This window comes from Microtus pennsylvanicus, chromosome 13, assembly GCF_037038515.1.
Source record: "Microtus pennsylvanicus isolate mMicPen1 chromosome 13, mMicPen1.hap1, whole genome shotgun sequence".
In the NCBI taxonomy this organism is placed as follows: domain Eukaryota; kingdom Metazoa; phylum Chordata; class Mammalia; order Rodentia; family Cricetidae; genus Microtus; species Microtus pennsylvanicus.
The window spans coordinates 68,135,829-68,151,392 of record NC_134591.1 but is presented as its reverse complement, the minus strand read 5'-3'; the positions used below and the strand labels follow the sequence as shown (position 1 = coordinate 68,151,392).

Here is a 15,564-nt window from a genome sequence, read left to right as displayed (position 1 = left end):
AAACTGGAAAGCAAATAGATGGTTGAATTTTGATGTAAAAATTTGAGGGATCAGTGGTGGATTTTCTGAAACATTGAAGAGAGAACCCTAGATTAAGATCCTCCACCAGGCTACGTGGTGGTGGCTCATACTTTTAATCCCAGAACTTGGGAAGCAGAAGCAGGCAGATCTCTGGGTTCGAGGCCAGCCTGGTCTACAAGGCAAGTTCCAGGATAGCCAAGGCTACACAGGAAAAAAAAACTAGAACCGGAAGGAAGGAAGGAAGGAAGGAAGGAAGGAAGGAAGGAAGGAAGGAAGGAAGGAAGGAGGATAAATGAAAGAAAAAAGAAAGAAAAAGACCCTCTACCAGGAAAGATGGAGCAAGATAGTTCCTGGGTTGCTGAGATGTGGTTAGCTGGGAATGGGGATGACCGCAGAGAGAGGAATACAGCAGAAAAATGGGCTCTAACGATTGGCTAGGGGTTTGGAGTAAGGGGGAATGTGGAGCAGGGAGGCTGGGTTTACAGGACAAGTGGCTGTAAGGAAGAACCTTAAAGGGTGGGGTCCCAGGGTCTGCAGAGTAACTGACAGCACTGGGAGGTGGGGCGGGTGGTGACTCTTTGCTCTTCCCACAGAAACACTGATGGATTCTACCACGGCGACGGCTGAGCTGGGCTGGATGGTGCATCCCCCATCAGGGGTGAGTTCTGGTCCCTCAAACCCTGCTTGGCTGGCTCCCAGCATGCCCCAGAGTCTACCGATTCCTTGCACATCCCCTCATATCCCAGCCCCTCTCCTCTCACATCTCACCCACCCCATCCCACCCACCCTTGGTCGAGTACCCGTTCCCATGACAACATGTGGACACTTTGGCCTTCATCCTGTAGAATTCCTCAGGGGAGGCTGAGAAGTAGGTCCTCACATGGCGCCCATTTCAGAAGAGGGAAGTATACCGCATGAGATTTTGTTCTGGGTTAGAGACCACACCTTTTACATGTCATCTCCAATACAGAAGCTCAGAGATGCAGCCACCTGCCGGGGCCTGACAACTTCACATGAAGGGGTTCATGGTGGTTTGATTGTGGTTTGGTTTCTGGTGCTTAGGAATCAGACCCAGGGCCTCATAATTATATTCTACCACTGAGCTGCACCTCAACTGGGGCTCAGGTTTTTATCAGTCCTCGCCACCCCAACTCTGGATCTCTATAACACAAGGATCCCCTGAGTGAACATCCCTGGGTTCTCTTATGTTTGTTTTGAGAAAGGGTCTCATGTAGCACAGGCTGCAAACTTAGCTGTGTAATGAGGGGTGACATTGAACTTCTGCTCCTCCTGCCTCTTCCTCCTGGATGTTGTGAAAACTGGTGTGCACCACCACGGTCGGTTCTGTTCCATGCTAGAAGTGGAACCCAGGGTCCTGGGCCTGCTGGGCAAGCGCCTAGCAGCTGATCTACATCCCCAGCCCTTCCCTGAGTTCTTATCGCATCCCTCAGATAGGGTCTGAGCCCATGTCTGCCCCGAGTACCCTGAGAGGAAGATGAGGCTAGATAGGCCTTCTCCCGCTAGCATTGTCCCAGTTCCACCTGTCAGTGTCTCTCCCTACACTGTCCCAATTCCACCTGTCAGCTGAGTCCGTGGGTAGCCCTTTGCCTGTCTAACTCTGCTTTCTTTACCTGTGAAACAGTGGCCTTCACCACTGTTACCAAAGGCTTCCCCCAGAGCATAACACAGAGGCTGGCGTGGGCTGGCCCCCGAGAGAGAGCAGCTGTAATCATCATCATCATCATCACCATCATCACCATCAATTTTACCGTTCACCCTCCCATGGTCTCTGGGGAGGCCCTGGACTCTACAGCCCATCCCCCGCTTCCCACTCTAGTCTTCCAAGGGGACTCAGCTGCAGCCCTAGGGATCCATACCCGTCCCCCTCAGGCCTCGCTCTCAATAGGCAGGGCCCCAGGGTCAGGCTTCTTTCTGTGGCTCTTTCTTGTCACCAATTTTCCATCTGCGAAGACTGCTGGGCCCACGGCCCCACCCTGCCAGTAATGAGGCCAGGCTGGGCTGCAGGGCCCCCGGACGCAATTATTTGGGGTGTTTGGGCTGCAGGGCCTCCGCATGTTAATTAGAGAGAGGGGAGAAAGGCAGAGTGCTCTAATTAAGTGCTCTAATTAAGTTCTGAGGAAGAGCAGCGGTTGTAACAAGGGGCTGACTTTGTCACATGGTGCCACCAAAAGGAAAAAAAAATTAAACGCGATGTAGGGAGATTCAGAGTCGCCAATGAGGTACAGGCTGGGCCAGCAAGCCCTGGTTCTGGCTTCCCCTGTGCATGTACTTTTCACAGCATCTCGCTCCCTCCAAGTCCTGCACAGGATGGTTCAAGGATCACTGACATCTCCATGGTCATCTGCCATCCCCATGGTCCCATTTGACAAATGGGAAAATCAAGGCCCAGAGAAGGGAGAGGGATTGCTTAGGCTCATGCAACATGTTAACAGTGCTTAGTCCGAGGCAACATGGGCAAGCCTGGGAACAGGACCAAGACTCTGTGACTTGAGTTAGGTGGCCTCACCTGTTTGGTCTCATCTCCCCCTTCTGCAAAATGGAGCTCACATGCTAAGTGTGAGAATCATGCCAAAGAATGAGACACTGTGCCGGCATTAGCCTCGGGCTGGGCCTAGGTGGGAGGACCAGCCCTACCCCAGGGAGCACAGAGGAAGAGAAGGAAGTGGCCTTAGTCAGCACTCCAATCCTTTGGGGAGACCAGACCTAGAAGGCTGAGTGTTCCTTGTCCCCAGGGCGTGTCAGTAAATGCAAACACAGGAGGCTGTGGACAGGTGCTGGAACAGGCCCGGATGTTTGAGGGTGTGAGAGCTGGAACTGTACAGTGGCAGAGTATTTGTGGGGTGTGTGCAAGTCCCTCCTTCTATCTTCAGCACCACAGGGAGGGAATGAATAAAGGGCATTTGAAAGAGTCCCAGAATTGGACATGGAGAGGCCCAGCCATGGAGATGATCTTTGCCTGAGTCTGCAGAAATGACTAGCTCCCATACTCTTCTATCTGCTCACAGGCAATCCGGCCCACCCAGCACGGAGACTTAGAGGGTCTTGCTAGTTAGTAATGGCTCAGGAAGGGACTCAGGGAGGTTTCTGAGCTCCTTCTCTAGACAAGGAAGGCGGTTAGCTCCTTCCAGGTACCAGCAGGCACCAATTCCCAGAGGAGAGTTCAGGCGGTGCAAGCCTCTGAGGGAAGCTGCTGTTGGCTTCCCCGTGACCCTCGACCAGTAAGGGTATAGGCCATCTTCCTTCATAGACTGGGAGTCTCCAGACGGCAAAGATAGTATCTCCCTCACTGACAGGGAACTCTTGAGGGTGGCAGAGGCTCTGTCTCCTCTCCTCCACCAAGCAAGTAGTAGTCATACGTGCCCATCCCCCATCTTCCCAGTGTCCTGTCCCTGTGCCCCCACCCTCCACCCCCATGCATGAAGCTGTCTCCTTGTATCAGAAAGCACTCCTTCCTTGTGGGCCCCTTTCATGTCCCTGACTGCTAGCAAACCCTGAGGTCAGAGCCACATATCCCATGAGGACTAGGGGATAAATACCAAGAGAGGGTATGGTACCTCTCACCGTCAGATTGGTGTGGCACTCTTAGGCTGGGAAATTCTCTAAAGTTAAGGCCGTGTTTCCCCTCATCAGATGGAAACGTCTCTCCATCATCAGACTGGAGGGGTCCCCAAAACAGAGTCCATATTCGTCCCTTCCCCCCACTTCAGATGGGGTCTTTGCTGTGGCCAAGTGCCACTTTCCCCGTCTGACTGGTGTTTCGCCCGCAGTGGGAAGAGGTGAGTGGCTACGATGAGAACATGAACACTATCCGCACATACCAGGTGTGCAATGTCTTTGAGTCAAGCCAGAACAACTGGCTGCGGACCAAATTCATCCGGCGCCGTGGCGCCCACCGCATCCACGTGGAGATGAAGTTCTCAGTACGTGACTGCAGCAGCATTCCCAGCGTGCCCGGCTCCTGCAAGGAGACCTTTAACCTTTACTACTATGAGGCTGACTTTGACTTAGCCACCAAGACCTTCCCCAACTGGATGGAGAACCCATGGGTGAAGGTAGACACCATTGCAGCGGACGAAAGTTTCTCCCAGGTGGATCTGGGTGGCCGCGTCATGAAAATCAACACCGAGGTGCGAAGCTTTGGTCCCGTGTCCCGCAACGGTTTCTACCTGGCCTTCCAGGACTACGGGGGCTGTATGTCCCTCATTGCTGTGCGTGTATTCTACCGAAAGTGTCCCAGAATCATCCAGAATGGTGCCATCTTCCAGGAGACATTGTCGGGGGCCGAGAGCACTTCCCTGGTGGCTGCTCGGGGCAGCTGCATCCCCAATGCGGAGGAAGTGGACGTGCCCATCAAACTCTACTGTAATGGGGACGGTGAATGGCTGGTGCCCATCGGCCGCTGCACGTGCAAGGCAGGCTTCGAAGCTGTGGAGAACGGCACCATCTGCAGAGGTAAGGGGCAACGGGGCAGGGCCCTGCAGAGGTATGGTGATAGACTTGGCTCTGACTGGCAAGGGCGGAGGTCTGGGGTAACCCCAAGGCTTTCCGTGGCTGGCTTTCCAAGTTCCCTTAGCTAGCACTTCCTGGACCATGGGTTGTGTTCATAGAACAGTTATACGAATACAGACGCCCTGGGGAGTAAGAGAATGCAGGGGCCTTGTTTTAATTATAGCGTGATTACTTCGGATGGTGGTTGGTGCTTTTTCCTTGTTCATTTGTGGAAGTGATGGGGTTTTATGTTTAAAAAAAAGGAGTAAGACATGATAAATGACTGTTAGATCTTAGCATCCACAGAGCCTGTTCTGGGTCTCTATAGGCCAGACAAGACAATAATGCTTATTTCTCCTCCATGCTACCAGGTTGAGATTCCTTCCCCTGGGAACTGAGCCATAGAGGAGCCCCTGTTTGGAATATTGCTGTCATCACAGCAGATGGAAAGGGAGATTGTGGTGGGCTGAAAACAGGTCACCATGCGACTACCTGGAACAGTCCACACCTTACAGCTCTGCTCATTTCAATGGCCAAATACGTTCACGGTCACTTGCAGTTCAGAGAAGGGGCAAGTGCTGGCCAACCAGGCCTCACTGTGGATTGTTTTTAACCATGTGTCAGACGTGCATAGGACACACAACTCACGTGAAATAGTCAAGGGACAGAGTACTGTTTTCTGAGAAGGAAACTGAGGCTCAGGAAGGTCGCACAGTTATCAGGAGACAGGAGAGCCTATCCTTGGAACCACTGAGAGTGGCTGTTTCACCTAGGGGGGCATCGTCTTGAACAAGCGTGTGTAGGACAAATAATCATGAAGGTGGTTTTCAAGCATAAGATGTTTGCAGGAGGGACCTCAGGTTGGCAAGAAGGCTACTAAACCTGCTTCCAGTTGCAGCCCCGCCCCCCCATTAACCCGGTGACCTTGGCCAAGTGCAAAGACATCTTTCATAGGGTGTGGAGAGTCAAGAACTAAACCTGTAAAATGCTTAGCATTGATGCAGACACGGGTAGTGCTTGGCAGTCCACTAAACGCGACAGTGACAAAAAGTTAGCTGGGCTGCGCTCAGTGGTTGTTACACAAGGGACTGGAGCCTACTGTGTCATTTCCTTTTGTATTTCCCGCCGGAATATGGGGTTGGGTGGGGGTGCTGGGATGTCCCGAATGCCAGGCTGAGAGAGGCTATGCAAGACTGGAGAATGTTTCCCTGGGAATGGAAATAGAATCCTCTGATAAAATCCACTCTTCCTAAGCATCTCCCTCCAGCCTCTTGACACCAGTAGGCAGTGCCCCTACCTTGATTTTTTTCAAGACAGGGTTTCTCTGTGTAGCCCTCGTTGTCCTCTTGGAAGTCACTCTGTAGACCAGGCTGGCCTCAAACTCAGAGATCCACCTGCCTCTGCCTCCTGAGTGCTGGAATTAAAGGTGTGTGCCACCACGCCTAGCTAGCCAGTGTTCTCTTTCTCCTGGAGGGGTGGTTTCCTCAGGAAGCAGCCACAGCAGTCTCAGAGAGGGTTACTGCGTGCGCCGGAGTGTCACAGTGCTAGGGGACAAAGGCTGCAGCCAGTGTGTGCTTCCCCAAGACAGGTCAAAGGCTACCTGGAAGCTTCCTCTTCCCAGGAAAAGAAATGGAGAAATTAGGGGCAAAGACTAGTTTTTTTTGTGGAAGGCAACACATTCTGTTGTAGTTAGTTGTTTTTCTTTATGCATATGGGTGTTTTGCCTGCACATCTGTGTACTGTATGTATGCCTAGTGCCCACAGAGGCCAGAAGGGGGCATCAAATCCCCTAGAATTAGAGTTACAGTCATGAACAGCCATGTGGGTGCTAGGAACTGAAACTAGGTCCTCCGCTAAAAGCAGCCGGTGCTCTTGACCACTGAATCATCTCTCTAGCCCCCTGTTGTATTATTTTTTATTTTGTTTGTATTTGTTTATTTTTAAGGCACTAAAGTTGAGCCAGGGTCTCAGGTATGCTGGGCAAACCCTCTGCCACTGAGCTACATCGCTAAGCCCACAGGTTCAGTTTCACATCCTTGGGAAGATGACAGCAGAGATGGGGCAGGGACCAATAGCTCACAACGGCTGTTTATTCATTCATCAATCTCTCCCAGAGCCTGTGTTGTATCAGACCTTATGCTGAGCCTCAGGTGATACCAGAGGGCATGCAGCTTCAGCCCCATCCTCTGGGTCTCCCAGTTCTCAGAGGGAATAGATCTGTTGTGAACTAAGGCTCGAGGCAGAGGCCCAGCACTTGGTTTCCTCGGAACTGCTTATACTGCAGCACAGCTGGGCACGGGAGGGTGCTGGAAATAGCAGGAGATATCCTAGAGGCAGTGATAGCTGAGCCTCTGGGTATCTGGGAAGAGAAATGTGTTTGTTTGGGGACTTAGAACTTCCAAAGGATGAATCTGCATGGATTAAAAGGCCTAAGGGGTTGAGTCAGCTAGACCCATTGCAGGACTGACTGCTCTAGCTGGGACCGAGGGGTCCAGGGCAGCAGGACCCATATTGCAGAACTGACTGGTCTAACTGGGACTGAGGGGTCCAGGGGATATGGGAGAAACTGACATGGTGCTTAGCAGAACCTCCCAGGACTTAGCAGATTGCAACTAGTGGTTATCAGAGGCACAGAAGTGGTCCAGCTTGCCTCCGGCTGCTGCCAGCTAGGGCTTCAGTGGCATCCTGAACTGCCCAGGGAGGGGTCTTCTTTCTTGATCCCTCCTGAGATTGTTACCCAGCCTCTCAACATGCACCTGGGATCACCCAGAGAGAGGACCCAAGACAAAGCTAATGTCGTGTGTGTGTGCGTGTGTGTGTGTGTGTGTGTGTGTGTGTATATACACTGATTCAAATGTGTGTGCATGAGTGCTTAGGTCAGAGGACAACTTCATGTATTATCCTCAGAAACATCCACTTCCTTTAAGACAGGACCTCCCGCTGGCCAATTAGGTTAGGCTGGCCAGCCAGTGAGCCCTAGGGATTCTTCTGTCTCCACCTCCCTGCACTAGAATGACAAGCTTGCACCACCAAGCCCAGAATTTTTACATAGGTTTTGATCTTCATGCTTGCAAGGCAAACACTTTACCAAATGAGCCATGCACCTGCCCCCGCCCAAGGCCAGCATCTTTATTACTCAGTCTCAGAAGTAACATCCCATCATCTCTGCCACATTCATTCAGCGTGAGTCCTTGGAATCAGCCTGTGGTCCAGAGGGTGGTCCACAGAGACCCAGGTTTTGAAAGCCTGGAACAGTCTCATATTAGAGCAAGTGGCCAACTGGGCATGGTGGCCCATGACTTGAATCCCAGCACTAAGAAGGCAGAGACAGGCAGATCTCTGTAAGTTCATGGCCAGCTTGGTCTAAATAGTGATGTCCAGGACACCCAAGACTGTGTAAAGGTCTCAAAATTATAATAGAGCGTGAGGCCAAAGGCAGGTTCCTGGTTTCAAGGTCAGGGTCATAGCTTTCTTTTCAGGCAGTGAAACTGCAGATGAGGGCGGGCATGCCCAGCCCTGGCCGCCTTCTGCTTGGAACCAGCAGGACACCCCAGACCCAGCCCTGGCCTGGCACAGCCTACCCTGGCCACTGCACAAACACAGGGACCAACTGGGGCATAGCTAACAATCACAGGAACCAAACTGCTGTGTAGCCTGGGAAAGGCACCCACATGCCGTGGCGCGGTAGGATGGGCACCATGGTTCACATTGGAGTTGTGAGCCAGTGTTCTCTCATTCTTTTTAAGGGTTGTTGGCTTTTCCTGTGGACCAGAAACAGCAGGCAAATAGTTGAAAACACAGGTGTCTAGATGTGGCTCCCCTCCCTCCCCAGGCCTGGTCATGTGTCTCTGAGGCGAGCAGCCTTGATGATTCTGTCCTAAGACTGTTAGCTCAGGCAGGCAGGGGCATTGCACAGCTTGACCAGAGCATCCTGGGGCTGCTGAAGCCTGAGATGAGCACAGACCTAGCCCCAGCCCCACCCCAAGAGCCTCAGTCTAAGGGTGGGAGGAGACCAGAGGGCTCAGAGAAGATCCTCCTATCAGCCGAGCACGATCCCGGGAGAAAAACTCTCTCCTAGTCTCTTGATTTGAGAAGATAAGGCTGGCTGCTGTCTTCCTGGCAGGTGAGCAGTTGTGGGCTCTCATGAGGCGTGGTCTCTGCTCCAAGGTGTATACAATACCTAACAAAGGGACTCTAATGCTCTATGTAGTGAGTGACTTTTAAAACGAAGGGTTAAGTAGGTTCAGTCTGATCTACGTTCTCTGGAGCTGGTTGTGTGCAGAGCTTAGTGAGGAAACCAGCCATTCTAGCATCAGGTATTGCACGCTGTCTGTATACCATGCAGCCCTGCAGTGAACAAAGGTGGGTGGAGTACCGCTGAGGGTCACGTGCATACTTGTCCCCTGGGCCATGTAGAAGTGAGCCACACAGCCCCCAGGAGCGTTAAGACCCCTGCCACCCCTTTCCAGAACTTAGCCTGTATAGGCAGATGGGGCAAGAGAGAAGGGAAAGGTTAATGATTAGATAAACCAGTCACAGGCCGGAAGGAGTCCAGAGGAGATCCCAGATGGTGGCAGAGACCTACAAAGCCCTGCCCCCAAGAAGGAACGCTTCTTGGAAAAGATGTCTTTTGAGCTGCCAGGGGTCTTCCCAAGATGACCCAGGAAGACCATCCCAAATTAAGGGTACCAGAGGAACCTCTATACTGGCAGTTTAGGACTGCAGATGTGACTCAGTTGGTAGGGTGCTTGCCTACTGTATATACTAAGTCCTGGCTTGGGTTCCCAGCACTGATCATGGTGAGGTGCACCTAGGATTCCAGCATTGATCATGGGGGGCACACCTAGGATTCCAGCATTGATCATGGGGGGCACACCTCAGATTCCAGCACAGATCATGGAGAGGACACCTCGTATTCCAGCACAGATTATGGGGGCAGGGCACACCTTGGATTCCAGCACTGATCATGGGGGGCACACCTGGGACTCCAGCACGGATCATGGGGGGAGGCACGTGTCAGATTCCAGCACTCGGAGGAGGAGGCAGGAATATCCCTGTGTGTTTGAGGTCAGCCTGGCCTACAGAGTGAGTTCCACAGAGGAGTAGGTGCAGAGTGTAGTCCTGCCTGAGATGAGCTCTACCCAGGAGGTACCTTGAGCCACTGAGAGGAAAGCATCCTTTCTGCCCCAGGATCTCAGAGGATTTCCAGGAGGAAGTGATGCTGGCATTGGTCCGGAAGCAGTAGTGGGTGGTTGAGAGGAGAGAGTGGAGGGGACTATGTAAATAAAGACCCCAGCATGTGGCATTTCAGGGTGATGAATTGCTCTGCCAGATTGTCTAGGGACCAAAGCATGGTTTAGTTCTCTTAATGCCGCTGCAGGCTGGTGGGCTGGTGTGTCCATCCTTTTAACACGGTGACATAATGTTGCCATCTACAAAGTTAAACCATGCAATTAAGTTAATTAAAAAAAAAAACTCCAAAAATTATATGCTGTTTTAAGTAAGTTCATTATTACTGTGTTCAGATATAAATTTGGACAAAATACAAATACATTCAAACTATCCTACGGCAAGTGTGACTGTGAAACCCAGGTCCGACACACCTCAGATGTTGTCTCTTCCTGATTTGTTGAGTGCTGGATGTGGGCCCCCTGTTGCATACATCTAGCAGGTGGGGACCCCTGTACAGAAGCCATTACCCCAGGATTCCAGCCTGGGGGTCCTTAGCAGATCTGCTGAGAGGCAGCAGGTGTTTTCTGTGGTTCCCACCCAGTGCAGTGGGGCATCTCTTTGACTCTTGGCGTATTACCATTGCATGCCCTGCCTTAGGTTTCTCTGGATTACCTCCCTTTCCCCACCTCAGCTCTTTTCCCAGTTGGATTTCTAGCCCAGCTGCCTTTGGGAGCCCTGTCCTCCTCTCTTCCCTCTACAGTAGTTTGGCAGACCCCCGGTGAGCACCATGGCTGCCAGCGTGTGGGGACACAGATTGGCTGGCTCCAGTCAAACTGCCTGCGTAGTAGTGAGGCTTAGCCTGCGGCCTCCCTGCCTCACACCCTGCCCAGCCCTGCTCCTCCCTGACCCTAGCCTCTCTTGACCTTGGCTTTAGAGGCTTCCTTTCCAACCTCCTGCTAACCCTGTGACCTTGGACAAGCCACTGCTCTGTTTTCTCTCCTGAAAAGCTGGGTCAAAGAAAGGCAGCTGTGGTGCTGGGCCAGCGCTCCGCAGTTTGAGGAGCTAGAACTAGGGGACTTTCACAAACATTGTTTTGGGTGTGCGTTGATATTTTCTCCCGATGAGCTTTTGATTTTGAAGAAACAATAACTTTCTTCTTAATCACAGAGGCACTCGGGGTTATGTGTAGGATTGTAGAAAGCACTGATAAACAAAAAGGAGAAAATTAAATTTTCCCAGGATTTATCACTAGGGAGGGCCCCTGCTAACAGACTGGAGGAGAGCCTTCCAAATATATGGGCAAGTAGTTACACATTGTAAAAACACATAGCCCAGGCTAGCCTCAAACTCAGAATTAATCATCCTGCTCCTGCCTCTCGAGTGTTAATAATACAGGTGTATGCCATCAAACTCATATCATTAATATTTAATTTAATTATCTAGTTGGTTTTTTTGTTTTGTTTTGAGACAAAGTCTCAGGTTGGCCTCTAATTGGTTAGGTAGCTGAGGGTGATCTTGATCCCATGATTCTCTTCCAGGGATCATAGACTTTTGCCACCACACCTAGCTCTCACTGATCTTTTTAAAAGGAGGAAAAAAGAGGGGAAAAAAAAAACTCCTGCTCAAACTAATCAGAGTATTGCACAGTGGTAAGAATGGAACCCAGGGCCTTCAGCCTCTAAGATTGCTCTACCACTGGCCACACCCCAGCCCATGGGTTTGTTTACTTCATGGTCCAGCCCCTCTCCCAGACACATCACCTACATCACCTACAGGCGGAGTTCTGAAGTAGAAATGAGCAGTTTCCAGTGTGCTAACACCCCATGGGGGCTGTAGGTGGTTGACTGCATGCATACCTTGCACTTAAGCTGGGTGAACTTTCCCAAGCCCCATTGCCTGGATTTGTTTAGGAGATGCCACCAGCACGGAGCTAGGAAGTCCCTGGTCTTGGACTCTTCTTAGAGCTGTGGACACTCATTGTGAGCAACCTGGTGGGGCATTTGGTCCTGGCAGTTGCTGCTCTGCCTGCCTGTGGGCATGCTCCCCTGCACGGCTGTTAGGACTGTGGCTTTGTTTTCTGTTTTACTCCTGGAATCCAATGCTTCTCTAGCAAAGGGAGGGAAGAGGTGGGGCGAGGGGCAGCGGTCCACTCTCAGCGCCCTTGGGATGGTTTCCTTCCAAATCTGCTCTCAACCCCAGCCCTTCCCTTAGAGTGACCAGTGGCCCCAATGTGTCCTGAGGGAGTCTGGCGGTGTGGCCTGGTCAGTCTGAGGGTGCGTAGGAGGGAGGCAGTAGCCTCAAGCACTAGTTGGCTGGGGAAATGGGGTGGGGTTGGAATGCTGGTGGGAGTGGAGACACCCTACAGGGGGAAGGAGGGTAGGGTTGTGGGTGACCTCTCTAGACCTTCAGGCTCAGCTCAAACCAGGACCACACAGCCCAGCCTTTAGGGAGCAGGGAGGGCTGGGCAGATTGGCCAAGGTTGTGATCCTGGCCGGTGCTCGAAAGCTATTAAGGCCCTCATGCTTAGAGATGGCGCAAGTTCCTCTACTTCCCTTTCTTGTCCACCCTCTGGTCCCCCAGTTCATCCACCATTCTACGTTCCCTGAACACCAACTTCTTTGTGTATGGTGTGTGTGTGTGTGTCCCTGTCATGATACTCATGCATACTTGTGCAAACATGACAGTGATGTCATTAGCTGCTGTCTACCTTAGTTTTTGAGCCAGTGTCTATGATTGGCAAGACTGTCTGGACAGCAAGTCCTCCCCAGTACTGACAGAACAGGCACCTCACCTGGCTTTTTACATGAGTGCTGGGGGTCCTGACTTAGGGCCTCATGCTTGAGCCGTGTCCCTGTCCCCCAGACTCTCCTTCTACATCACAGCCATGAGATCCATGCTGTCTTCCTGGCTGTGGATCTTCCACACTTAAGAAATCTATGGAGAGAACCAGCAGCATGTGAAGGAAAGATCTCAGCTTCCTAACCGGAGAAATAGGGACATTGAATCTACCCCACCCCTATTACTGAGGAACCCCTGGTCTGGGGAAGGGAAGAGTTGGAAAAGTGAATGATGAGGGTGACATTAAAGAGCTCAGGATTAGGATGTGGGAATTCTGAAACGGAGGGGCAACCAGAAGGACCGCCAGGTGAAGGAGACCATGGTGAGCCATGCGGGACCATTGCTTCCCATCCAGAGAGTGGCGGGTGGAATGGTCCTAGGGGTGGGGGAAGCACTCCAGGTGGTCACGAGTCCTCAGAAAAGGTACCCCCTCAGGCCCCCATTAGCCAGAGAAGCTACTGATGCCTTCCCCCATATGTGCCTACACTTACCCAGTGTCTCTCCTGTCTGGACCCCTTTCTAAACTTCCCATCAGATTCAGAAGCAGAGACAAGGCCACCATGGGACCCCATGGAGGCAACAGTCTCAGAGCTATGAACTCATGACCTCCCATATCTCATTTCTTGCTCTCCAGTATGTTTCTCATGGCTCTCCCCCCCCCCCCCACGCTCCCGTGGGTTGCATCCATTTTAAAGAAAAAGAATGCAAAGTTCGGAGAAGTTTTTGCAGCTGTCCAAGATGACATTGCTATAAGGGGTTGGGCATTGGCTCAGGTTGGCTGTCCCTGGAGCCCTGTTCTGTCATCCTTTTGACTTAGTGCCAACTGCCCCTGACCCAGACAGCACCGGGGTAACAGGTTTGGGCCAGGCTGCTTCCACCACACTCCAACAGGCTCATAAACTGCTGGAGACATTCCCTTCCCTCCGGCCCACTGCCTTTTCATCTGGCCGGGCCTGGGATCTGGCGAGAGAGGCCCCGTTTATTGAGGAAGTTTATGCATTTAACAGTTTAAGCCTTTCTAAGCCTGTGGTACAACAGGATTTGGGAGCCGTTAACAATGCTGTGTGGTTAAGAGATTTTCATTGCTCTGCAGCAGCTGGCTCAGGGCCCACTGGCCTGCGCTGGCCTCTGCCCCACCCTGTTGGGGTGCCCCCTCCCTGGGGCCTTTGTCTTTAAGTCCTGTCCCTACTGTTTGTCCCCATCCTCCCACCCCACGCCTTCAGGTATGAACTTTAAACTTTATAGAAGGAACTGATGCCCAAGAGGGAATAGCAGCTGCCCAAGGCCACACAGCCCATAAGAGACCCAATTGGATTGACCAGAAGGCTCCGTGAAGGCTCCGTGGGTAAAGGTGCTCACCATTAAGGCTAAGGACCTGAGTTTGATCCATTGATGGAAGGGGAGAACTGACTCCCACAAGTTGTCCTCTGACCTCCACACATGTGTCATGGCATGTGAACCGGGGTGCATGTCTATGTACAATAAGTTATTAAATAAATAAATAAATGTAATTTGCAAAAAGAGAGGCCTGAGCTAAGGTTTTCTTCCCTCCAAATCCACCTGGGAATGAGGGACAGTATTCTATACCGTTAGTGCCTGGTTTAACAGATTCACACAATGCCCAGATAACGACTTGATCTGTTCCAGGCTTGCACACGAATGCGAGGCTCGCCAAGCTCACTCACTGCCTTCCAGGTACAGAGCCTGCTGAGCCCCTGGTAATCATTCCTCGCTGTGCCTGCCCAGTGGTTTCTCCGCACCACGGTCACACGTTTCCCATGTGTGCTGTGTTTATTTACCGACACCCGTCTGACGGCAGCAGAGCCTGGGGGCTCTCTGAGTCATCAAGCCTTACCCTATGAGATACTTTGATCTTAATGATGCCCACGTGGTTGCCTTTGCCGTCGTAGAGACAGGAAAACCAAAGCCGAATTGCTGGACACTTTGTGAGGTCAGAGCTAGGACTCAAATGCAGCGGCAGCCTCCCTGGCCTTGGTGTTCCCTGCGTCTCATCACCTCTGCAGTGTCCGGCATGGAGTGCCCCACTCCACTGTGCTCCCTCTCATGGTGGGGGCGGGGAGGGGTGATCCCAGAGTTCCCTAAGGGCCTAAGAGGACTTTGGGCTATGACTGGGTGGGAAGGGAAGAGGGCTGTCCCCAGCTGGGTGGGGCTGTCATGCCCAGACTCCATGTGGCTGTGTAAAGGGCTGAGGGTAGAGTTGGCAATCTATAGATAATCCCCCAGAAAATTGAACTGGCCTGTGACTGAGGGTCCCGCTGAAGGGTGAGCTGGCCTGGAGACACCTAGTCTGTAGCAGCCTGGGCTTATGCTGCTCATCCAAGTCCCTTTTCACTATGGCTGTCGTGATGTGTGCATGTGTGTGTGCACGCATGCCTGTGTGTGTGGTGTGCATGTATGTGGTGTATGTGTGTGCGTGCATGCATATGTGTGTGTGGCGCATGTCTGCCGCCCCACCCGCAGGCTGAAGAAAGGGCCACAGTCACCCCCATGTCACACATCTAACACCACGGGAACACTTCAGTCTCTTGTTCACTGGACCAGGGGGCCTGAGGCAAGTATTCTACTCACTAGCTGTGGAGCTTGTAAGCACCGAGGCCCAGGGAAACACACAGCTTGTGAAGCATGTCTGCGACTCCAGCAGTTGGAAGGCTGAGGCAGGATTGTGAGTTCTAAGCCATCCTGGGTTATACAGCCAGGCTGCCGGGGCTCAAACTCTACATTCCGTGGTGCTCCCAAGTCTGTGCCTCTCGTGGACTCTACCTGGAGGTAGTTAATACATATCAGTCTGGTGTTCAGTGTGTATCCAGCCCTTGACCTGGTGCACACGTGAGCACACGCACACACACGATATTTTTTTAATGTATTTTATGTGTATAGTTGTGCCTGCATGTATGTCTATGTGCCGTGTGTGTGCCTGGTGCCTGTGGAGGTTAGAAAAGGGAGTTGGAGCCCCTGGAACTGAAGTTACAGATGGTTGTAAACTGCTGTGTGGATGCTGGGCTT

At 52.1% G+C, this 15,564-nt stretch overlaps 1 protein-coding gene across 6 annotated transcripts in view; it reads left to right on the top strand.

Moving 5' to 3' along the window:
• Nucleotides 1-15,564, top strand: part of Ephb2 (EPH receptor B2) — a 188,750-nt gene that overhangs the window by 63,772 nt on the left and 109,414 nt on the right. For all 6 annotated transcript variants that reach the window (XM_075944569.1, XM_075944565.1, XM_075944568.1 and 3 more), the window contains exons 2-3: nt 615-679; nt 3,810-4,494. In XM_075944569.1, coding sequence (XP_075800684.1) covers nt 615-679; nt 3,810-4,494 — 750 coding nt within the window. The remainder of the gene's footprint in view (nt 1-614; nt 680-3,809; nt 4,495-15,564) is intronic.